Genomic DNA, 25,021 nt, shown 5'->3' with positions numbered 1-25,021 from the left:
CATTATCCTAGTGAGATATGTTGTAAAAAATGCCAAAGGAGCATTGGAAACATAGATTAGAACAGGGCTGTCGAGCAGTGGGTACCCGCTGGGAACGTCTAGTTCTATTTCGGGCTGATCGAAGTTGTGGGCATGAGTAACAAGATGCAGTCAGGGACGTAGACCAGGCCAGTTTCAGTGAGGGTTTCATAGCATGTTTGGAAGTTAGGGGCATTTACCTACAGAAAACACCCTTGATAGGTATTACACAATCTAGCACTGTGACTCCTGTGGAAATGGATCAGAAGAAGCAAGACTGGAAACAGGAGGACCCGTGAGAACTCCCAAGGGAGTGGAGTGTGAGAGTAGCCGGGGGCATGGAGAATCAGGGACAGAGTGGAGGATGAATCTAAGGTCCAGTCCACAGGGCTTGGTGACTGGCTAAGATATGGGGGTGAAAATGAGGGACGAAGACAATTCCTAGGTTCTGAGAGACAATGAGAGCTTCTGGTGTAAAGACTGGGTTGGAAGGTGAAGTACCTGAGACAATAACCCAAGAGGAGGAACAGCATCGTGGGTAAAGGGTTGCCTTTGATTTGAGGATGGCCATGTTTCAGGTATCCAGAGGAGGTAAAGTCTGGAATTCTGAGTGTAAGTTGAGCTGGGGGTGGGGTTATGGATCATTCCATACAATTCTAGGGAAATCAGTAGAAAATGCCATCTCATTTAGCTGGGCTTTCCTTGCAGCCAAGAGTAGCATCTATTCTGTAAATGATGCATTCCCCTCACCCTCACTATGGGTCTCGTGACTTTGCTCTGATGATTCCTTTTGCCTGGGAATTTTCCTTCTCTGTGTCCATCTAATACGATTCTACCCCTTCTTCAAGCTCTCCCTCAAAAGCTGATGGTCCACCATGACCCTCTGTCTCTACCTTTAAGCAGAATGAGTATCTCCCTCACCTGGGTTTCTATCGCTCACTGAGCATGTATTTTTGCACTCCAGGGCAAGCTGTCTGGAATTGCAGATAAGAGTTCCTATGTCATGGCCCTACAGGTAAATATTTGTTCTTTCACGGCTGAAGCTGACTCAGAAGGATTCACAAACCCAGGGCATGTAACTGCTGGCTTAGAAGCAGACTGGAAGAGATCCTCTATGTCATCAAGCAAAATGGCCCACCAAATCCGTGTTGTATTTAGGGAGGCCAAAACTTTCTTCAAAGATACATGCAAACCCCAATATGAAAACATTTCTTAGTGAGACCTACGTGAACAAATAGACTTCATCAAGATGATGTGTGGTTAGAGTTAACATTATATGGTGCTTTCAACCTCAACAAAAAGACTCAGTAAATAACAAGCAAGGACAAGACTTCTTTAAAGGTTAGGGATACAAGACATAATTGTACCTTGTGTATTTTTAATTATTGACTCTGTGACAAGTTAGCAAATGGCTATGGGAAATGAGAATGTCCTGTGAGTACCAGGTAATAAACTCAACCCATATTCAAATAATACTCATGGAGTTGTTAATAGAATTATTTATACTCAATCTATAGTACGAAAATGTTAAGCTTCACAAAGAACACAGTAAAAATTTATTACTATGAAAATTTGAATAATATACTGTCATACGTGTTTGATGTTTTAAAAATAGCAATTATCCCAGGGTGTCAATTTGTTAAGTATGTACACACATACACACGAACATCTACATAAATAGAAAGGACCTATGTACGCTGACCGCGGTCATCTCTGTTAGGAGGTTACTACAGATAAATCGAACTTTCTGTATTCCGATTTCCTCTATTTCCCAAAAGTCTTCACACTAAATATTTATTTGGAGGGTAGACGAAAATAATTACATTGAAAATAATGAAGACTCTGTGAAGAGCCATGTCTAGATATGGTAGGCAGCTGGAACCTCAAAAGGACTAATCCAGGTCTCATTTTGAATTGATAAACTTTCTTACAGACTCATGGCCACTCTGGGCCTGTAGACTTGCTGTGTGTCCAGGACTAAAGCATCAAAGATTCTGCTCTGTGAAAGGAAGAAGGAGAGAAGGTCCTGCCCAAACGCAGCACGTCAGAATGTTAGCACCGAGAGGTCCTATTCAATGCATGGGATACGCTCCTGAGTGATACTCGAAGCAAGTGTTGGGCTTTATCTCACTATCAATCAGAAATCCCCTGCACACCAAAATCATTTGTTTGCCAGTTATATTCATACATCGAGCAAAGACCCTATGGAGCACCTATTAAGACCTTTGCTCTGGGTGCCAAGGGTGCTGCTAGGCAGCAAGGGAGACATTAGGTATTCAGATCAGTAGAGGTCCCTGCTCTTGTCAATGGACTGCACCTGCAAGGGAGTCAGAAAGTCCAAAATGGTAAGTGCTCTGGGAGTCAGTGAAGGGCTCATAAGGCAGGCCCTGAGCCATGCAGGGGCAGGATGAGGGCATGTTTGAGATGGGTCTTAAAAGAACCTGCCCATCGGAGAAGAGGTAGGGCACTCTGGGCAGGAAAAAAGGGTTCAGGCCTGGGAACCTGTCCCTGGAAAGTACAGTAGGAGAGGAAGGTGGAATGTTGTTGGGCACTTGAGTGTGGAGTCTTATAACCCAGTATCTCCCAATGCTTTTCCCATGGAGACTCATAAAACATATTAAAAATACACAGGGTCTGGCACAAATAGCACCCCACTGTTATTACAAGATTACAAAGCATGTAATTTTATAACATCACAATATCACACTCAAGCACACCATATGACACCTTAGGTGGAATGTTCACATTAAAACTATAAATAATTGCACCCATATTATTACCCTGTTGACCACACTGAAGCAGGTGTGCCTTCGGCTGGACCCTGCATTTATGTAGCACTGCAGGTAACCTGAAGGGGCTGCTTGCGGCTGAGTGACTGTTCGTCTGCTCAGCCCCCCTACAGGCTGAGGAAATCAGCACTTGAACATTCCCGCTACGTCTCTGAGGTCGGATGTTCTGTTGTGAGCACATAAAAAGGGTGAAGAGAGCTGCCAGAATGGGGCTCATATCTTGGAAAGACCATTCTTAGTGGGGGACACAGGGGAGAGAGAAGCAAGGTCTCTTTGGCAACACTCATGCTCTCTCTCATTGCAAAACACATTTTACAACTATTCTTACATCGATCTTGGATGTCTTGCAGAAAGCGCCCACAGGGTGGACGTGGTCGTAGAGGATGATGACCCCCACCATCACCCTCATGCAGAACATCAGCGTTTCCTCGCTGGTAAACCTGCTCCTGTACTCCCTGGGAGAGAGAAGAAACAGCAGCAGGGTTACTTCCGGGCCGAGCATGCTCATTTCCGGCCCCACACTGGCTCCTTTAGACATCCAGTCCTCTCCTGAGAGCAATCCCAGACCTGCACCCATCAGGTTAATAGGCTCTTCTGGAAACCCATGATGATCATTCTCCTTGAATCTAGCCAACCAGCAATTCAGTGGGAAAATAAGGTAAATTAGAGGGCAGTCAATTCTCTTCTCTTCTGCCCTTCAGCGAGCCAGCTCATTGCGTACATCACTCCCCACCCATCAATCTCGAATATTTTATAGCAGTTCCCTCTGGCTGGCCAAGATTATAGAGAATAATGGCTTCATTATAGAGAAAAAGAATCAAGCTCATTTCCACAGGGCAGCTTTTGTGTCTCCAGTCAGGGTAACTTGCTTTGTTAAGATAGGGGCTACAGATTGAATTAAACTGGGAGATACCTAAACGAAACGATGTACCATTCACTGGGCTGAAAGCACTTGTGAAGTTTGAATTTTGTTCACCACCCCCATCAGGACCTCTGATGATTCAGATGATGCAGGCCAATACTAGAGGCTTTCTTAATATCTATTTTATTATGAATTGGCCCCATAATGAAGATGATTACTGTTTTTTGTCCTGGAATAAAGCTTAACTTTGATACAAGTAAAATATTTGAACTGAATGCCATCTTACACGTGAACATAACATGAAATTTCATAAGGCATCCTTGAGGCCTTCAGGCCTCCCCGACACTCTACAATTTGGATGGCTGGACGAGAATGTCATCATGTGACGAAACCTGGGCCCAGGCAGTTCGGACCACTTGTCTACAGGCCCAGACGGGGCCACGGATGTCCGGGGAGTCCTGACGTTTGGGTGTGGATTTCCTCCGTACTGTGCTGCCTCACCCTCAACAACCTCAACCTTTTTTTAAATCTAGTAACCAGTTCAAATACAAAGAAACTGCTGGGAGAGAGAAAGAGAGAGAGAGAGAGACAGAAGAGATCTTCATTATCACCCTTTTAACTTCTTCTCTCAGTTCTAAATCTTCTCTCAAATCTTTTCTCCAATACATGTACAATAATACCCAGTTACTTCACCCAATCCTCCACTTGATTCTTACACAACCTCTGTAGCACCTTTGATGTGGGTCTTGATCCTGCCACCTAACAAACTATGCAATCTTGGGAAAGTCAGCCCTGGCTTCTTCAGCTCTAAAATGGGACAACGACCCCTATTGCCCATAGTTCTTTATCAAATCAATTCGGATAATAGACGTGTAAAGGATAGCGTGCTGACCCGGGGGTTAGGTGTCATCATCACTATGTCAAAAGACTCTGCCTGGGTGAGGCCCCCCGCCACACACGGACACCTCTGGTGGAACTTACGGTGTTTCCAGCATGACCTTACAGACGCTTGTCATCGTGCTGAGGCAGTCTGTGGTGTTCTCTATCGGCAGGGTTTTGTTCTAAATGGGAGACACAAACAGAGGTCAGCCCTGCTAGCAGCGTTCACGTGCAATTAAGAGAAAGGTACCTCGTTGCTCAATGCCACTTACTTCGGAGACAAAGTGCATTGTGGCATTGCTAAGGGTTTTCAGCATGGGAGTGGCTTCCGCATAGAAGAGGGACATTCGATTGGCCATCTCGTTATTGACTTCATTCTCAATGTCTAGCTGATGAAAATAAGAGAAGATGCAATTGATAAAGAGATTGGTCAAAGTTCCCCAACGATGTCCTCCAGAAACTGAATTATAGACAAGACTCTGTCTTCTCCCCGTGCCCTGCCTGATGTAGACATCAAGAGAGACGTGGAGATCGGGCATCTAGACCCAGGAGACCCAGGGACTCACGTGCATGTTGTTAATGCGATTGCGACTTATTGTCCTTCTGTAGTAGCTGAAGTCATTCTGAATGGCCGGGTTCCTCATCTGAAATTCAGAAGAGAGGGAAGAATTTCTCAGCATCAGATGGGGAATGTGCACAGGGAGCCCGACACTGGCTTTGGGAATATGCCAGGACTCGTCTTTGTCACACAAGAGTCAAAGCAACTTCTGCTTACAGAGGAATGCTCAGAGCTTCATGATTCAAAAATATGCCCTGTTTTCCCCTGCAGACTGGACTTCAGAATATTTGTTCTCAATGAGGAGCAGACGCTCAAAAAGGTTTTCCTTTATTGCATTAGGCAGATACTGAATTTTCACATGAAAACCACTATCTTAAGTCACTTTCATGACAAATTCCCATCACATGCTATGTCTCTCGAAGGAAGGACCTCCACCTCCCTCATCTCTCTCTACCCACCCCCACCCCACAGCTCTGCAGAGAACCTATACATAGCAGGTCCTCAGTGCCAGTTTGCCCCGTTGTCCGACTGTGTGGCCTAACCTTCAGCTCATCGAATCGCAGGGTGAAATGCAGAATTTCCGCAAACTCCTTTGCCAGGGCCTGCTCTCGCTCCAGGTGTTGGGTTGGCGTGTAGGGTGGGCAGGTCAGAGATTCTAGTAAACTCTGAAGAGCTTTTTCTGGAAGTCAGAGGAGTAAACACATAATGTGAGGGGGCCTACAGTGATCCTTCCAAAAGCACCTTCACAGCCCCAACAGACATTCGCAGGGAGAACCTGCTGGGGTCCTTCCTCTCCCTGTCCCTCCCTGCAACTGTGTGCAATGGGAGGTGTGTAGATGAGGACGAGGACGAGCTTGCGCTGAGCAGGCTGTGTCCACTGCAGACCACCCCCAACCACACAGTTATACAGATGCCTCTCAAAGCTCAGCTATACCTTCACCTGTTGAAGTGCTAACAGTGTTAGAAAACCATGAATACGTGTTTTGGATCGAGGGCATGAGACAACCATCCATGATCCAGGATGAGATGAGGTGACCTGAACACGTGGGTCAGGTAACCTGCTCTGCAGGGAGAGACCTCAGCTCTCCTTCCAGCTCTTCTCTGTATCTAGTCTCACCTAATCCCAGAAATGTTTTTTCTATAAACCCATTGCTGTATCTATGCAATAACGTCCATTATTGTCCCTCAAGCAGTCTCTTTACTCCCACTTGTCTGTTTCTAAACACTCCTTCCACTTTTCACTTAGATATATTTCTAGCAACACTAAGTCATTTTATCAATCCTCTACATAAGAGGTTGGTAAGCTACGGTTCCCAGGCCAAATCTGGCCTGCTTTTATCTAAAAGTTTTAAATAAAAATAAATAAAGTTTTATTTTAAAGTAGCCACACTCCTTCGTGTATGCGTTGGCTACGGTTAGTTTTGTGTGGCAACAGCAGAGCTGGCTAGGTGCAACAAAGACAGAACGCCCCACGGGCCTCCAATGCGTATTATCTTGCTCTTTGCAGAAATGTTTGCTAGCACCTGCTCTATTGTCCTTAAATGTCCTTCACGGCATCTGTACAAGGGCGTTTCCAGCCTTTTCCATCTCTGGGAATGCCCTGTCTTCTGAGGCAGTTAGTTCTACCTCGTCTTGCTCTGGCAGGTGGATGTGTTTCCTGCTGTTGAGCTGAAATGTGGTTCCTTGGGGTTTCAGTTCATTGGGTATAGATATAGACTTTGAGGAAACAGAGAAATCGATCCTCCATCAACCTGAGTCTTCAAAAACCGGTTCAGTTCATTCAACTACTCCCTCTGGTTCTCAGCTTCCAGCTCCCTCAATATCATGGCTGGTAGTCTCAATTTCTCTGTTTTCCTCCTAAAATCTTCTATTCATTAATGGCAAAAGTAGAGAAGAATAAGACTACCCCCTTCCTCACTCTAGGTAGCTAATGAAACCTCAGACATATTAGCTAACGAAACCACAGATAGTTTTACTGGTGAGGGGAGCAGTTACATCATATTGGTGGTCAAGTTGAGCCTATTGTCAAACAGACTTGACTACATTCTTACTCCGGCAAAGTCATCCTGTACCTGTACAGGGTTGTTCTATTGTTTTGTTTTGTTTGGTTTGGTCTAAAGCTTAAGGACAGAACATTTCGTTTCTATTAAATTTGTCACATGAGTCCAGACAACCAATTCTTCCCTGGTTAGTGGTCACCTGTATCTCCAACTTCTCCATCATCCAAAAATAGGATCAGCCACAGTGCAACCATTAAGAGTCAGGCTTAGCTGAGAACAGGATCATAGGAACCACCAACAGAGACACTCTTATGTGCCAAGAAATTCAGATGAAGAGATGATGAGGTGAATTGAAAGAAATGAAAACAACACGTATAGTTGTCCACGAATGGCCTCTAGTGACACAGAGGATGGATGTGGGACATTTCCTAGGGCACCAAGTGCTTCCCATGATTTTCACGAACACCCAGTAGAACTTCACCTGTGGGACTTGAAAACTACAAACACAAACTTACCTAGCCTTATGGAAAACTCATAAAATCTCTTTAGCCTCACAACCAGAGGACACACTGCATTCCAAGCTTTTTCTTGAAGCTGAATATCATTGGGATTTTGAATTGCCTATGAAAAGAAATCACAGAACTGTTTAGAAAGAAGGAATAAGCTCCACATTAAAATGACTTAAGACTGAGAGAGGATTTAAAATTTAAAAAGCACAACTTCTGATGTAATTTGCTAATATGTACTTCTTAAATCTGGCATCAGTTCATTGGACTGTCCTTCAAGATGTCAGTTAAAACTTGAATATAATGCAAATGACTCTACAATTAGATCCTGTGTCCAATTACTTGTTTCTCTTATCTTAAATGTAAAGAAATGCACATCTAATTGGAAGCAATGCAATGCTCCTCCATCACCATCCATTCTTGAAAGCAGAGCTGGTACTCATTGTGAATTGAAGATTCTGTACATCTTTCCTTTCTCTGTAATACGTATTACAGCTCTGCAAGTCTGTGACGTTGCCTAAATTACCAAAGTCAATGGTGACTCCCTAAGTAGAAAAACGACCTTTTAACAGGCTGCTCCTTTCTTAGAAATGCTGTTTTGTCTGGGTTTCAGCAGCTGGAGAATTGTGATCTTAGCTGTGGCTTTTTCCCCCCAGAATGAATTTGGCAGGGGCCACAGTTGTGTGTGAGTGTGTGCCCACATGCATGCTTGTATGTATGTGTTGATACTTCCACAAAACTACCTCAAATAAGAAGAGACGTTTCTTGCCTTTAAGGTATTTTGATGTTTCAAAAGACACACTGACAATTTCCTTTTTGTTTTGGTTGTTGTTTTGTTTTTCATGTACTTACTTACTTTTAATCACATATGTCAGTTCAGAATGACAGACTTGCAGGCTACTACAACTGAGATCGTTTATGACTGCTGTTTGTGCACCAGTGGAACCTGCCCAAGTTATTACAAAATGTTGGAACATTCATGGAAACGCAACCTCGTGACTCGTATTTCAACTGCTGCCCATAGACTTTATATGTACATTTCCCTTGAATGAAGTAATACACTGGCAAATTATTGTTTAAAATGGGAGTCCTGCAACATCATATATATGTCTGAGAAGAGAATGACTAACGTTTGACACAGTCCACAGCAGTGTGTGCTCAGATTAATGTACTAGAATTAAGGGGATCGTTCATACATTTTTTAAGGACACATTACCATCCTTGTTCTTCCTAGCATGCTAGGTCTATTACTTAATGTTGTTGTTGTTGTTGGTGTGTGTGTGTGTGTGTGTGTGTGTATCTCCCTTCTCCTCCAGGGGTGCTGTCAGTTCAGTGGTATCACTGGCGTACGTCTCGGATCTCCGGCCCTGCGCCCTTGTAAGCCTGCAGGTCTGCGAGGATGCTCTCAGAGTCCTGGAGGACGGCGCTGATCTGGTTCCATACTTCCCTCTCTCCTTCTGTGGGCTGGGCATCTAAGCAGAAGGGAAACCAGAAGACACAAAGCACTTGTGTTTACAAACATCTGGGGAAGAGGACTGGCATGCAGTTCTACCTGTTAGACAATCTTATTTTATTCCTATAGGGCTAGCATTTACTCTTTAGTATAACAAATACTGGGAAGGAAAATGAACCCAACTTCTGTCCATTATTCATTGCAAAACAGTCATCAATCTTTCTGTATGCATGAAACCAAGAATGCTGGAACCAGTGTGGGTACTCCTTACTCATTGAACACACTGTTTACACATCTACAATGTGTTGAGTGGTGCACTGGGTGTTAGAAGGTATAATCATTGCATTTTTGAGTCCACTTTAAAAAAAACCCCGAGGATATGTCTATTGATTTTGTTTTTGAAGAGAGAGAGACATTGATATGAGAGAGAAACATCAATCAGTTGCCTCCTGTATGCTTCCCAAACAGGGATCTAACACACAACCTAGGTATGTGCCTTGACCAGGAGTTGAACCCACAAGGTTACGGTGTATGGGACAGCGCTCCACCAACTCAGCCACCTGGCCAGGGCTGAGTCCACTTGTAATAGGAGAAGCTATTGAATGTTTCCCATTAGGATTAAAAATCTGTGAATCTGAGTGTAGGTGAGAAAAACCACCTTCCTCTTATTTCCATATAAAAATCAGCTTAAAAGATTAGATAATTACCCTTCAGAACCATGACAGAGCTGTATCTTTGCAGAGCACAGAACAACAAAGCACCGAGATTTCTCATTGAACATGAACTCAAGAGGTGCGGGAGTTCGCTTTAGAGACACCTACCTGTACTGTTTTGATTGTGAATGTTACCCACAAAAAATAAGTGGCATATGCAAGTTCGCCTAAACGAAGAACGTACTGTAACAGCCAAGGAAGCATCCCCTTAGCAACTCGGTGAATTTTTCCTTGGTTATACCCCTGCAGCCAATATACGCTCCTGTCCCAGGAGTGGCTGATGCAGGCTGGTGGTTGGAAGCTGAGTGGAGTTCAAGACTGGGCTTTTCTTATCTCACAGTACCTATAAAATGGTTACTCGCCTAGACTAGTAAGAACATTAATCTCCATCTAAAACAAAGGCACTGCTAATGAAGAACAGAGATGTAATTCCCCAAAACTCTGTTTCCAAAAAGCTAAGTCCCAAGGCACTAAATTCTTTCAGAAGACCTCATTGATGAAAGCGCTAGACAGAGTCATGCCTGGTCTAGCGCTGCCCATATCAAATCCCAGTCTTGACTAATCTTGCTGGAAGCACTAAGGGTTGGTCCTGCGAAATGTAATCATTCATGGTGTTATTCTGGGTGTATGAGACAGAATTCACAAGACAGGTGATAGCTAAGCCAGCTGCTGACCAAGCTGACCGGGCCCTTTGGAAAGACTGCGCAGCAGAACAGGGATGAGGCCAGCCGTGGCTGTTCTGGCTCAGCGACCACCTGCCGGTCCTGCACTCACCCAAGGCCAGACCCCTGAGCAGCAGTGTCCATGGGGGAATTTTAGACCACTTACTGACCAGGTCCTGCTAAGACCCAAGAGATTGGCGGGTCACCTGGGAAATGAAGGGTGTGATTCTCTTAGAAAAACAGTAACAACAAAAAGACCCTGTAGATTCTCCAGAAACTTTATAAACTATACCTTCTGGGAATGAGATGGATTTCAACCAGGGAATGAGGAAAGATGAAAGAACCTGCACACCAGGGTTCAGAGAATAAGAAGGAAAGTGTGGGCTGGGAGAAAGGGAATCCACTTCAAGGAAGGGATGGGACCTGAGCAGGGCAGAAGGAAGGTGGAGAGAGTGTTCGTGGACAGCAAGGGCAGGCTGGCCACTGGGAGAGCAGGGGTGGCTGTGAAGTGAGGAAGAGACCTGTCAGACTAGAGACCTGGCTGCAGCCCGGAAACAGGCGGGAGAAGGGACATGTTGCCCCTTTATCTTTTGTGACCATCGATCTTTCCCATAAGCACTTGCTAAACTTTCTGGGTCCAGTATTATCTACAATATTAACCACTTTATATTTGAGCTTTCCCTGCTTTTCCAAACTTTTCTCTATGAGCTTGGGGTGTCTTAAAACAGAAAACTAAAACCCACCCACTAGAAAGCCCCCAAACTGAAGAAAGCATTTCTGTGGAACAGAATTCTAGGGTAATGCTGGCAATTTTCAAGTAAGAAGAAAGTCAGGGAAAAGAACACAGACAAAAATGCAAAGCAAAGATCCTGGAAAACAAATAAAAATCAAATCCTTTCCCTCTGATGAATGTATTGAAAAAAATCACAGGCTAAACAAAGACAACTCTCTTAGAGAGATATATCTATGAAGAAGTGAAAAGAAAAATTGAGTCTGTGACCAAGATTCTGAGGGGTAAGTCTATTTGACGACAATGATAAAATAGATACAAAAGGAGAAGACTCTGGGGAACCAGAAGATGGAGCCTTCTAATCTTGGCTGTCACACGGCTCTAGCTTAGCAAGACACCACTTGGTAAGTTTTAAACAAAACAGAATTAAAGCTGAGCGGACTGGAAGAGGGGTGCTGGGAAACGGAACCCCAAAACCCATCCTTTTGATTATTACTGGAACACAAGAGGAGAAAGATTTCAAAGTTAGTTTTTAAAAACAGAGTTCTTAAGTACTTCCCAAATAAGACAGCTTCTGATGGAGTGGAGTAAAAGTACCACCGGCTGTGGTTAAGTGGGCTTTTCTCTCCAGCCAGGTGAAGGGACACTTTCTGATACCGACGTTTATGAGACCACAAGGATTTGGACAAGGAGTGTTCGGGGTGGTGTCCCTTCTCCCCCAGAGTGGGCAGAATTGAGGGCTGTGGGTGTACTTCCCATCACACAGCACTCTCCTGGCAATGGGAATGATCTGAGAAACAGGGCCCTCCGTCCCCAGCCAATGTCTCTGGGAAAACATTTCTCTTGGCAGATGTCCTCACGTCCTGTTTGAAACATTTCTCATACAGCCCATTTCCCAGAGGTGGGGTGGGAGAAACCCTTCCTTCCTTCCTTCCTTCCTTCCTTCCTTCCTTCCTTCCTTCCTTCTTTCCTCCCTCCCTCCCTCCCTCCCTCCTCTCTCTCTCTCTCTCTTTCTTCCTGAGCTAGAAATGAGCTGGCTCATTTTCTTCCATACTTTGTGGGGGTCATTGCACACCCTGTTTTTCCTCTTCCCCCTGTTATGGACCTGAAGTCACCTCTTCTTCCAGTTAATAATTAGGCCCTCAATGCCATAAACATGGTCACCGCCTTCTGGGCCAGGGTCAGGGTTTGTAAGAGTTTCAGGAGACCCAGGTCCCAAGGGGCATCAGTTTTCAGGGTAAAAAAAATGCTGACTGGGAGAAGCTGTAATCTGTTTCTCTGTTTCTCCTTCCAATTGGGAAAAGGACTGGGTAACCTTAAGTGACATTTGGCGTTGGCCTGTGTCCCTGTGGAAGTCCATAATTCATCCTACTTTGATCCTCCAGGAAAATGATCAGTCAGGACTAATTAATAGGAAGGTGATCCATTAGAACGTAGGATGCTGTCCTTGCTTCATTTCACTTTGTGTCTCCCAGGTCTAGCAAGTACCTGGCACCTAGTAGATTCTCAAGGAAGATTTGCTGAATGAATAGTTGAATGAATATATAATATAAATAATTATATAAATATAATTATAAATATATCATTCAAATAGTTGAATTGAAATATATTTCTCACAGTATGTTCTCATGATGATTTTCCTGCTCGTCTTTGAATGAATTCTGCAATCTTTGGAAACAAAGTTGGTATTCTTGTCCTCAGAGCCCCCACATGTGCTACTGATCAAAGACTCTCAATAAACATATTATGAATCAATGACACAGTGAGGCAACTAACCAGGCGGCAGAGAATGTGGGTGTTGGGAAGCAGTGAGAAAAAAATCCTATTACTCCTAGAGGCTGCCCTCTGTCTCTTCTCCTCAAAGGTCTGTCGTACCGCTCACTGTTACCATTAAGATATATGCATTTGCTGGCTATCAGATCAGCTGTTCTCATTTGCCTTATGTTGTGTGTTTTTAAATCATCCACCACTTATCTGTGACCTCAGTGTCTCCTTGGTTGAGTTAACACACTAATAGGATATTTGTTGGGTGAAAAACTGCAATTATATTTATTCTCCCAATCTTAAGGCTCTTATCCTTTTGCTTTCTGGAATATTCCTTTGAGAGACTTGGGGGCTTATGCTTTTTGAATTCTCCATATTGGTAGCCATATTTTTAAAAATGTATTGTGTCTGCAGTTGACAAGGAGAGACATCTTGAAAAAGACCTTTATGAATCAGTGATTAAAAAAGTTAACCTCACAAAGCATTTGCTGAGTGGACATGAACTCTGAATTACAGGCATTGTTTTTTTTTATTTTAACACAAAGACTGACATTTAGTCAAAAGTTCTCACACACACACGATGTCCACTGATAATATTACTGGTGGAAATGGGTCATTATTTCCCGTTGCAGCCAGTGAACTGTTTTTGTGCTGTTTCATCTAAGAATCGCATTCTAAACTTGTAATCATCTCCCATGATTTCATTGAAATTGAGGAGAATGGTTACATAAAGCTGGGCCACTGCTAACAATGAAGCTGTTACAAATCGCCATGATTTACACAGGCAATTTCAGAAACCAATACTTCCAGGAGCCTTGGAAGCAGCCCATCCAGGCCATTCCCGAAGCTATGATTTAAACCCCTGTCCTGTACTTGCTATTGTGGAAGGTGTGAAAATGTATCATGTGCTCTGCGACCTTGAATGCATGCATTCATTCTCAAGAACGTACTGGATACCCAGCACCTTGAATTTTTAATGGAAAAGAATTCCCCCATCAATTAAGAGAGTGAAACCGTATTCATTTGGTTTAAAGCGGGAGAGCTGTTTATCCCTCTTTGGCTCAATTTGCTAGTGACGCTGGAGAGCGACTGTCAGCATTTTGGTGTCACGGGGGTCAGGTGGAAGACTGGGATATTTACTGGGAGCAGAATGCTTGGCATTCCACCGTGGGGCGGGAGAGGAAAGTGCCTGTGTTTTGTTTGTCAGGAATGAACATCTTAGGTGAACATACCCCAGGGGGGGACAGCAGGGCTCAACCCAGAGCAGGCCTGTCACATCAAAAGGTTCTTATCTTTGTGAATCAGCCAAGGATGCCATCTGTCTTCACAAGCAGCAGGAACTCACATACCTTCGCCTAACAACCTACGTGGGACTGTATAGAAGATCTGACAGAGAATCAAATTCACCAAAGATAACATGAGGGGACAACACAATTTATTTGGAGATGTCTTTGGCTTTGAAGGAATCCCTGGCATTTCATCAACAGGATATATCACTATCTCTCTGCGCCACCAGCTGTTGTATGAACACCAGGGAAGGTAGAGCAAAAAAGGTTTGCCAGAGCCATAAATTAAACCCATAGCACTTCTTCTCAACCCACTTCCTCACTCCTCCACCCCTCTCTCTTTCAGGGGAAATGAAGAAACATAAATAACTATCTATCATTAACATTTGGGGATGTTCAAATGGCAATGATTTACAGCACCATACTGCAAGTGCTTACAGAAACAACATGAAACCGCACAGGTCCATTGGAAAATGTAAGTGTGGCTGGAGTGACACATTTATTTGTACAGGAATGTCAGTCATCCCACACCAGAACCCAGAGTCCTTTCCCATGGAACAACCCATGAGGCACTGCAAAGAGCAGGGACATGAGAGGTGCCCGAAGGCTTGTCTGCTTTGCTCACATGTTATGGGATCCCTGTTGTGTGTTGCCTTATGTTGCCACATGTCATGGAGGGAAGGGGGAACTCCAAGAACGGAGTGTTTTGAGACCCAAATCCTATTGCCCGTTTTGCCGTTCACTACTAGACCCCAGGGCAAACCAACTCATCTCTCTGGGCCTCAGATTAATCCTTGGTGTAGAGAGAAGCTAATAAGGGCTCCCTAGTAAAGAGGCCCTGTCTCCTCCCTGTATGGTCCTTTAGGGTCGTAATGAAGATGTGGACATAGAGGAAAAGCACTTAAAAAGTGACAAGTACTAGAAATTTAAGGACTCTGCAAAAGTAGATTCTGAGGACTAGACCACTGAATCCGAACTTGGAGGTGAGGCTCAGACAGCTACATGCCAAGGTCTTGCCGTGTGTTCCTAATGATCATTCCAATCTGGGAATCACTGGCAAGATTTCACTGGAAGGCTAAGGGCTGCGGCCCACTGGGCGTACCGTAACGGGTGCATTCAACTGAACGACTGTCAGCAGGTCTGCAGGCACACATCTTTCTGCACACTGTCCCCCCAAAAACCATCCCTCGTGAAAGATTAGGTTGCATTTCACTCCCCCTCTGTCTCTCAGCCTTCAAAGAGGAAATGTAGACATGACAAGTAGAGAGAGAAAAAAGAAAAAAAAAGTAGTGAGATGAAAAAACAACAATGAAAAAGACGTGAAGTGGTTGTATAGAAACGTGAGCATACTGTATAGACCTCACTGCAAAGGTCAAACAGGAATTTAAATCAGATCTACACAACGGGAAGCCTAGGGACAGATGTGTCTAATTTTGTATTACATTTTGACCCAGCTTAATTATATCTATTTGACCTGGTTCAATTATATTCCATCACTGACTTCAAAAAAGAACACTCAGCACTCAAAGCAGAGGTGCCAAATTCATTTAAGCTATCGCTACATGCTGTTCAGCCCTGCGTCCTCCCTCCGCTGCTCGCTCCTTAACTCTTTGCAATCCAGCCTCTGTACTCAAAGCGATCAGTCTTAAATCTGTTCTGCCAGTGGTTACCGGAAGTGGGGCAGCTCACCTGCCAACTCATCATCCCCTTTTCAAGTGTGTCCTTCTTGACCACGTTGCATTTGAATCCACTTATACTTCCTTGCTCTTGAATGTCTGTGCTCTCTTGGATCTAGCCCGTTCCATTCTGTCCCTTCACATGGCCAGCATCTGTTACTAAGTCACACTCAGTGAGCAACGCTCCATGCTTAACGTGAGCTAAGTTCTGGGTCACAGAAATGAGTAGGGCCCAGATTCAGCCACCGAGAGTTTCAGTTTAGTAAGATACCTTTCTTCCTCTACTATGTAGCTTCTTTCTGGGATCTTCTAACTAATCAACACCTCTTTAGGCAGGCTGGAGTTGACTGGGTTGGGTTGGGTTTCATTGGATTTGGTTAGATTTGGTTGGGTTTGACTGAGTTGAGTTGGATTTGGTGGGGTTTGGTTGGATTTGGTTGGGTTTGGCTGGGTTTAGTTAGGTTTGACCTGGTTTAACTGGGTAGCCTTTTTCAAGTCTAATTTTAAAAGCCATTAAAGTGATAAAAATAAAATCTAAAGGGCTTTAAAGGGGTGGTGGTTTCCAGCTAGTGTTCTCTGGAGCACCGGAGTTTCGAAGTTACATCTACAGCCATCACTCCATCCCTGACCAGAGTGGGATATCTTAGTCACCTATGAAGTAACGTATTTCGTGAAAAAAAAATAGCAATTTTGGTTTTTTGATTCTGCACATCCTATTTCCTAAAATTAGTTTTCGAGAAAGAACCATGATGGCCTAGAAGGGCAGGGAAGGAAGGTTGTAGTTCTGATTCTCTTTGAGTCTATAGATTTCAGCTCAGTAGTAACAGTGTGTTGAGCACCCAGGTAAGCCAGGCAACATTACGGAGACAGGAGTAACCAAGAACAGTCACTGCCTAATGAAGTCTTAGGTTAATGTGGGAGACAATATGTGCAAGCAGGTCAACACAAAAGATTAAATAAAGGGCTTAACAGAAGCATGGTGTGGCCTGAGAATAAATACAGAGAAAGCATACCTCCACTTCAGGAACTTGAAGACCACGGGAGGAGCAGTCTTCAAGTAAAAGGTGGTGTTTGGAATGGGCTTTAAGAACGAGTGTTTTTTCTCATAGGGAGAGGAGATTTCCAACAAATGGAAGTGAGGACAGAAATAGGAAGGACATGTTTGAAGACGAGCAGGAGGCCCAGTTTAGAGCACCAGGTGTTTCTTGAAAGGAAATGGGCAGTGAATGGGAAGGCTGGCTTGTTTTAGACCATGAAAAGCACAGCGGCCGAGGGCGGGGTCCGCAACCGCAGTTCCTCTCCAAAGAAAATAGCTGGTATCACGGTGGGGGGGGGGGCGGCGGGGGGGACTAGAGAGCAGACAAGATCTGAGCAGAAGGGAACTTAAGGTGCATTTATGCTTAAACAGGGGTTGGTTAGTTAGTGGATCCAGGAGGGAGGCTCCACTGTAGAGGAAGAGGATATCCAACCAAACAAGAACAAAAACAGCATCCGCAGTAACAAAATGAGTTAAATCAGAAGTGGGATGTCTTTCATTAAATGTGATCTAGATGAAATACTTTTTCTTTTCAGAATACTTGAGTTTGGGGATAACTTTTCCTGATTTTCAGGTAGTTATTTTAGGTCCAGCAGAGACCCTGAAAGGATCTATCCAGAGAGCTTTGACCTTTTGGGTTATTGCACCCTGACAGGGTCTTCCAGCATTTACCTAGAAAATGTCTGTTAGGAAGTTTAATCTATAGGTAAGGAAGTTTTAACTTATTTTTAATGTAGGTAAAATTCTTGAACAATTAAAGTTTAAAACAGATTAAAGTCTGCAATAGACAGTGAATACTGGCAAAAAGGCTTGCTATTATAGAATTGTAATTCAGAAAATGGGGAACACAGGAGGAAAGATAGAAACATGAGCTTAGTTAATTATACATGAATGTGTCACTAACTTGTATATATATTCAATGAAGAAAATAAACAAGATGAAGAAAGAACCTCTGTGTTTATTTAGTCATGAGTCACAAACCACTTTATCTTAGAAAAATATTTAAAGTTTTTGATAAGAGGAATATAACCTTTCAAATAAAAGGACTATATCTCAAAATCCTGAAATAGTGGTATATTATGAAATAATATATAAGGAAGAGACAGATGATTAAAAATATATCATCTATAAAGCCTTATTCCTGGTTTGATCACTTTTTCTTTCATGTCTGGTGATAGTTTGCTTTACATCAATCTGTGCAAATTACTGTACACACCATTTTTCTTTGGTATACAACATAGAAATCCATGAATATTATTAGGAAAAATACATGATGATGATTTATGCAAAGCCTAAATCAATTAACACAGAAGCTAATTACTTCTAAAATCAAAGAAAACAATGGACATATTTTAAAAAAATGTTTCATTAATTTTTAAAAAATATTTTATTTTTTTATTTTTAGAGAGAGGGGAAGGGAGAAAAACATCTATCACTTGCCCCTCACACACACCTGACTCAGGATCCAGCCCACAAAAAGATGTTTCATTTCGTTTTTTTTAATAGGAAAAGAAAGAAGGAAAATGATGTTTGAAGACAGAGAAACTCAGGATGACATTTGAATGCTGAAGTATCATGTAACATTTTCATGTTATAACTTCCTTATCAGCAAGTCTTAAGGTGAAAACTTTTCATCATTATCTTCTAATTTTTAAAACTTACTTTCAAAATCCAGGAAAAAATGTGGATAGTTTTCAATTTCTCTGGTGAGGACTTTGAGCAGGTTTCCCATGCCAGCAAACCTGAGGAAGGCAGCAAAACCAAGTACCATTAGCCATGTGAAAATAAACTTCTAAAGGGTCAACCATATTTGACTAACGTGCACAAATACCACTGGACCCCCATGACTGTAACTTCACGCCATAGAAAAAACATCTTCCTACTGGGAGATGAGTAATAACGTAGCCACTGTTTCCATTAAAAGAATCAGGTATTTTAGTTACAGGCCGCAGAGTTTAGGTGTATTCTACAAAGTGTTTCCTTTCTCCCCTCCACTAACTCCCTGAATCCTCAAGGTTAATATTTCAGCTCTGCTCCATTTCTGTTCCATTGCTGTGAAGACCTACCATGGCCAAGGACAAGCAAGGAGAAGTTCCTTAAAGTTCCTGAGAAAGAGTTTAGAAAACACAGATGTGCCGCCCCAGGGACCCTTTCCAACCTCCACAGAAGGCCACGTTTCCCGAGGCACAACTTCCAGGCAACTCAGCAGTTGTCATAATTTGACAGTTCCGTGTTGACTAGATTTTTTACATTCATGAAATGTAAAAAAATAAAAAGGTATAATATCCAAAATGTACTCTCAATGAAATTGCAGCCTAAGGCATCTGCAAAAATAAATCAAATCTACAGAGAAATACAAAGTTGTTACCTATCTGCAATCTCAACCTAAAAAAAATAAGCCAAATGTAGCTATTATTTAAGAAAACAGCAACATTTCTACAGCTCTAGGCTCTAGACATTAAACCGTGTTCTTTGGGAGGCCACCCGTTTCTTCATTCAGAACATAGTGACAGAGCCACCCGTTTCTTCATTCAGAACATAGTGACAGAGCTGCAATTCAGTGCCGGGGGCTGTGCTCTTTGCAAGGCGTTTCTCTAAGTCATGATTCACATACCTCGGCTTGTGAAAGATCAACTTGAAAAAACCACTGGACTTTAAACAAGCAGTTCCCATGGTTTCAGGATGTGGTGTAATCTGGTGTCCATAACCCCCACCCCCGAGAAAACAGCCCTATACTTGCAGCCACCATCTGTGGAATAAGTCACTAGTGGGAGGCGAGAAAAGAGACCATTTAGGGAGGCCTGCCTTCAATCCTAGCTGCTTCCTGCTACTTCTGTTAGCCCGGGCAAACTACATCACACTCTAAACCTCGGTTTTCTCGTCTATGAAGTGAATTGTTAAATGTAGCTATTTTATCCAATCATGAGGATTAATGAGACAAAATATAAAATGCTTAGCGTAGCACTTATAGGAAGTGTCAAGAAATGTAATGTGTTATTCCTATTGATGATGAATTTGATGATAAATACCACCACCATCCTCATCCTCATTATCACAACCACCTTCAGATAATTACTACGGATTGTCCTAGGAAATGTAAGTTAGACCAGCTGTATGTGGCTTTAGGGAAGAGGAAGTAATGAGGAAGACCTTATTCAAGGTCATAAAGGTCATAAAAACTTCTCACTATTAGAGTTGTCTGAATTTTAAATCATTTGCCTTGTGAAATAGTGAGCTTCTTGTCACTGGTGGTGTTTCAGTAGAAATGTACTGTATGAACCCTTTAAAATATTGTAAAAATGAGTGGTGTTGGGCAGATACTTCTTAGAACTTTCTCATCTTGAAGTCCATAAATACCTGGGCACTAGAGCACGGGGTGCACGCACACACAATGACAGGCAATCACCAAGCTTCTGTTTTACAGAAAATCTTCCCTATTCTCACTGCCATCCTTCTTTCCCTCCCTTGCCTTTACACACATCTTCTTTTAAGATACTCTTCAGTGGAGCCCTGTGTGGGGCTGGTTCCACCGAAATAAAATTCGGGCCCGTTCCAGTCCTTCCCTGCCACTGGACAGCTTTCACAAACCCTCGGGGTCTCGAGGAAGGAATCCCTTTCCTGCTCCCTTTCCAGTCCAGACCTGGAGGCACCTCTTGTGGGGAGATGATTCCACTGGTTAGTACCAGCCAGCATTCAGATAAAATGCCTTAATGGAAGTTAAATGTTCTTAATTTCCCTCGTTTTGTGCTATTAATGTGTCACAGGAGACCTGAGTGAACTTCACTTTCTCCTATGATTCTGTCCTGGGCATGACTTTACTGTCAGAGGGTCCAGGTGAGAAACATGTCAAGGCTTTAAAATTAGTAACAGACTGAAAGGAACACACATGGACATGCACCCAATTAGTAGCTGGCTAGAGAATTCTGTCTATTCGTAGGTCATTTAATCTGGCTGGCTGGTAGGGTCAAATATTTTAGAACGTGTACCTTGTATCTTACATCAACCCAGGTCAATTAAGGAATTCTCACAATTCTAGATGTATGATACCAGTGATTGTGGGACATTAGGTAGTATCAGGGTCAAGTCCAGTTTTATGTAACACAGCTCTTTCTATCAGTACAGAAACATCTCATCTCCTTCACGGCAAAGGTCTGATGCATCCTGCTTCCCTCCGAGGTGGACAAGAAGTCATGCAAGTATATTTTGGTTTCAGGTGGACAAAGTGAGTTAATATCACACAAATGGTCACCTGAGTAGAACACTTTTGGTTTTTTTTTTTTCAATTGTACCCAGGGCTCCACTTGGAAAGACCCCTGGGTCCATGGGACTTGCACTACAGCCCCAGACACATTCCTTATGACAGGCACTCTCCAATCTTTTCAAACAGCCCCTCAGTGCGGGCAAACTGCATTGCCATACACCACACTCCTAGTGAGACAGCTTAGTTATTTCATAGGAAGACTAGGTTTTAAATGTTTTATCTTGTTCAAGAAAAGGATTTAAGAGAAGTTTTACACCGTACAGAGTGTACATACTTGATAAGCAAAATGGGGAAAGAGAAAAGTAAAAGCAGAATGAGGAGAGAAAGGGAGAGGGGCACGTTGTGAGGTCCTCGCATTCGCTGGCAATGGCTTCCGTTCGGACCTGAGCTCCTGACAGTCCGAGCAAAGGAGAAAAATGGGTCTCTTTCAAGATTTGGTGTTCAGAAAATAAAACAAATAGATTACACTACAGAAGCACAGCTTTTTAGGGTTCAAAAGAACAGGAAAAGTACGATATGGCTCAGAGACAGTCGGGGAAAGGAGAAATCAAGTGAGAGCAGCTGTACACAGAAGAGGCCGATCAGTAACATGTAGAGCATGCTTATTATTTAAAACGAGCGTGTTGTAGATATGGTGAAGTTGAGATTTGCTTTAAACATACACACACACACACACACACACACAGGCACGCACACCTCCCCGGGCATCTCTGGAAGTCACTGCCAAGTGGCGTCTCCCTGGGCCGGGGTCTAGTAACTGTGCTGCAACCGAGTGTTGGGAAGTCTGAGTTCCTTCCTGTGAGGAGGGTCTGGTCGGGGCACAGCAAGGGAGAGGCTAAGGTCTTGGCTACCAGATGACGAGGCAGGAAAGGATTTAATGGTTGGATACGTACTCGGGAAGGCACTGCAAACAACCACCCTTCAGGTAGCTTCACATTTATTGGAAGAAAAAGAGGTTCAGACAGTTAAGCATAGTTCTGAAGACTATAAGAGAATAAAAGACAGAGCCATATTTGATGTTGAGTCTGGAAACCCAAGGTCTGCCTTCTTTTCCATCCAGAAAACCTGGGGGTTTGAGCCCCTAGAAGGTGCCTCTTTGGGGGTTTGGAGAGTCTGCAGTCTGTGGGAAGTGCACCCAGGATATCACACACAGATGCTCATCTTTCCAGGGAGACAGTCTGCAGTTGCTGTTAGAATCCCAGTGGCCTGCTCCACACTCATACTCTTTGTGGCTTGTACAGGGAGGGGCACACTTTTTTAAAAAAAAAATATTTTATTTATTTATTCTTAGTGAGAAGAAAGGAAGAGAGAAAAAGAGGGAGAGAAACATTAATGTGTAATTGCCTCTTGCATGTCCCGCAACCCAGGCATGCGCCCTGACTAGGAATCAATCCAGCCACCCTTTGGTTCACAGGCTAGCACTCAATCCACCAAGCCACACTAGCCAGGGTGGGATACACTTCTTTAGGAATTCAGGGAAGAAGGGAAACTGTGTGGAATGGGGTCCTTCAGAAAAACTGGCTTACAGGAGAAGTGGGGTGCCACCAGGGAAGGGTGCTGGGAATCTGGATTGGCCCAGAGAAGCCCTCCAGCTGGGATTGGGCAGGGGGGGTCGGCGAGGAGAACAGAAGACATAACTTGGGTGACTTGACAAGTCTTCCAAACACAGAATATGTACTCCCCAAGGTTCATGTACTGCAAGATAATTTTGAAATGGGCCCTTTCCCATTATTTTCCAAGTAGGCTAGAAGGAGGATGTCTCTCTACTCCCTGCAGGAGAGCTAACAGAGCCAGTGACGACTGCCCGCGTGTCCCCGCCAAGGGCGGCACTTGTCCCCAGGGGTGACAATTTGGGATGTACGCATGGTATTTTCTATGACGACTTTCTTGGCTCTGATTCCAAAACCACTTCCAAGTAGTTGTTTTCCTCCAAGGCTCCTTGGCAGAAAACAACTACTCTCTTAAAGAAATAGTTTGCTGCGAATATTTCCAGTTCCAAAAAAAGGGGAGAGAATTAAAGCACGTGTGTACAATACACACACACACACACACAATACACACAAGCTCTTCCCTGCTCCCCCCATTCCAAATTCTGGTTTCCTTTGGGAGAAAGACATTCAGTAACAGCATTCATTGTATTCCCAGAGTGTAAAACCAAACAAAACCAACCAGGGCTTGTGTTAAAAAGAGGTGGCCACAGTTCACTAGGGAATTTGTTTGCTTTGTGTAAACGTGAGGTAGCGAAGGACTTGGGCCCAGAGTGCGGGCACCGCGAGGGCTGGCCTTGGCCTGCAGACACCAGAACGTCAATGCCTGACTTTTACGAAGCGAGATCAGGCACGAGAAAGACCTTTTCTGTAGCTCTGACTGTTCGAACAAAGAATCCCTAAGCCAATACCACCTCTGTCAAGAGAAAACAGAAGATGAGGAAATAAATAAGTCAATAAATACAACAGCAGTCCTACAGGGTTTAACTTTCTGATATTTTTCTTAAGGTCTAAGATTATAAATAAGCAACACCAGAAGGCATGGTATTTGTTAGCACTTTGAGTGAACCAGGCCTCCCAGAATCCACAAAATGTAGCATCCCTGGTGGAAAGACTTTAACAAATTGAAGTCGTAGGTTCTCTACCCATAACTCAGTATTTTGGGGATTAAGAAATCCTGGTTGGTACAAACATTTTTCGTCAACTTAGTCACCGTATAAACCACAGACCAATCACAACAATGACATATGTTTATAGAACATCTCATTTTTGACAAAGATCAGTCTGGCCATATTTGTCCTCCACCTGAGTGAGTGTCAACGGTGGGGAAGGTATTATTGAGCCCATTTTATAGATTAGAACTGGCGGGTCAGGTATGGCAAGGGTCCTTCCCAAAGTCTTAGAATGGATTCTGAACATCCTGATTTGTAGTCCCACTGTATTGCCACACGTCATCAGAAGTCATGGTACATAGGACTTCCGCCAAGATGGAGGCATAGGTGGAAACACTAAAACTTGAATGGGGATGACAGGCTCTTGGTCTGTCCACTCCATAGAAAGTAAATATAACATCAATTTCATTTTTCAAGACGTAAAAGCATCACACACTGTGCGTCACTGCCATGAGAGTTTCTGCTTCATGCTGGTTGAGTCTCACCAGGACAGGCTAAACGACTGCCGAACAAGGACAGCCGACCGGTCACTCACAAAATCATGTGCACTCTCTCCGCCCCTACCTAGACTGTCCCCATCCAGACCCTCAGTAGACTGTGCTGGTGTCCTGGAAACAGCCTCCACACAATCTTCCTGACTCTAGTCTTGTCTCTCTCCCACTCATCTCCACACTTGAAATTCAAGTCTGATGATGTTACTTCCCTGCTTAATGTGCTTCTGTGGCTCTCAGGTGCCTGCAGGGTGTAATGGATTCAAGTGCACGTATTGGGCACAGGACACCAGGCCTCTGGCCTCTGCTTGTTTCCTGTGTTCCCTCTCTTCCACCATTCCCCTGTGGCCTACACCCGAGCCTCATCCTGCACGGGCCAAAGGAGCCCTGCTCTTTACTGACTCAGGGCCTTTGCACGTGTTGCTCCTTTCCTTCATAATTTATTGACAGCTAGCTTTTTTTAAAAATGATCCACAGGACATAACCATGAGAGCTTTTCATGTATATATTATTTTAATTTTCTCAAAGACCATATGAACTAGGAATTCTTAATATCCAAATTTGGAAGAAAAAACATAATCTTAGAGATCCAGAAACGTGCTCAAGCTCACGTGTGGCTGAACAGGTCTGGAATCCAGTTGCACCTGACCTCTAAGCCTGGGCACATGGCAACGGCC

General features: G+C 43.6%; 1 protein-coding gene across 1 annotated transcript in view; it reads right to left on the bottom strand.

Annotated features, from left to right (window-relative positions):
* Positions 1–25,021, bottom strand: part of CYRIA (CYFIP related Rac1 interactor A) — a 49,911-nt gene that overhangs the window by 5,994 nt on the left and 18,896 nt on the right. Inside the window, exons 2-9 of the mRNA XM_037035417.1 lie at positions 18,596–18,675; positions 8,964–9,085; positions 7,623–7,728; positions 5,650–5,786; positions 5,115–5,192; positions 4,821–4,937; positions 4,651–4,730; positions 3,136–3,262 (exon numbers count right to left, since the gene is read on the bottom strand). Coding sequence (XP_036891312.1) covers positions 3,136–3,262; positions 4,651–4,730; positions 4,821–4,937; positions 5,115–5,192; positions 5,650–5,786; positions 7,623–7,728; positions 8,964–9,085; positions 18,596–18,665 — 837 coding nt within the window. The 5' untranslated portion in view covers positions 18,666–18,675. The remainder of the gene's footprint in view (positions 1–3,135; positions 3,263–4,650; positions 4,731–4,820; positions 4,938–5,114; positions 5,193–5,649; positions 5,787–7,622; positions 7,729–8,963; positions 9,086–18,595; positions 18,676–25,021) is intronic.

Source organism: Sturnira hondurensis, unplaced genomic scaffold, assembly GCF_014824575.4.
Source record: "Sturnira hondurensis isolate 20B ecotype Veracruz unplaced genomic scaffold, ASM1482457v3 Scaffold0022319, whole genome shotgun sequence".
In the NCBI taxonomy this organism is placed as follows: domain Eukaryota; kingdom Metazoa; phylum Chordata; class Mammalia; order Chiroptera; family Phyllostomidae; genus Sturnira; species Sturnira hondurensis.
Note: the sequence above shows the minus strand (reverse complement) of the source record. Positions and strands in the feature narration are given on the sequence as shown.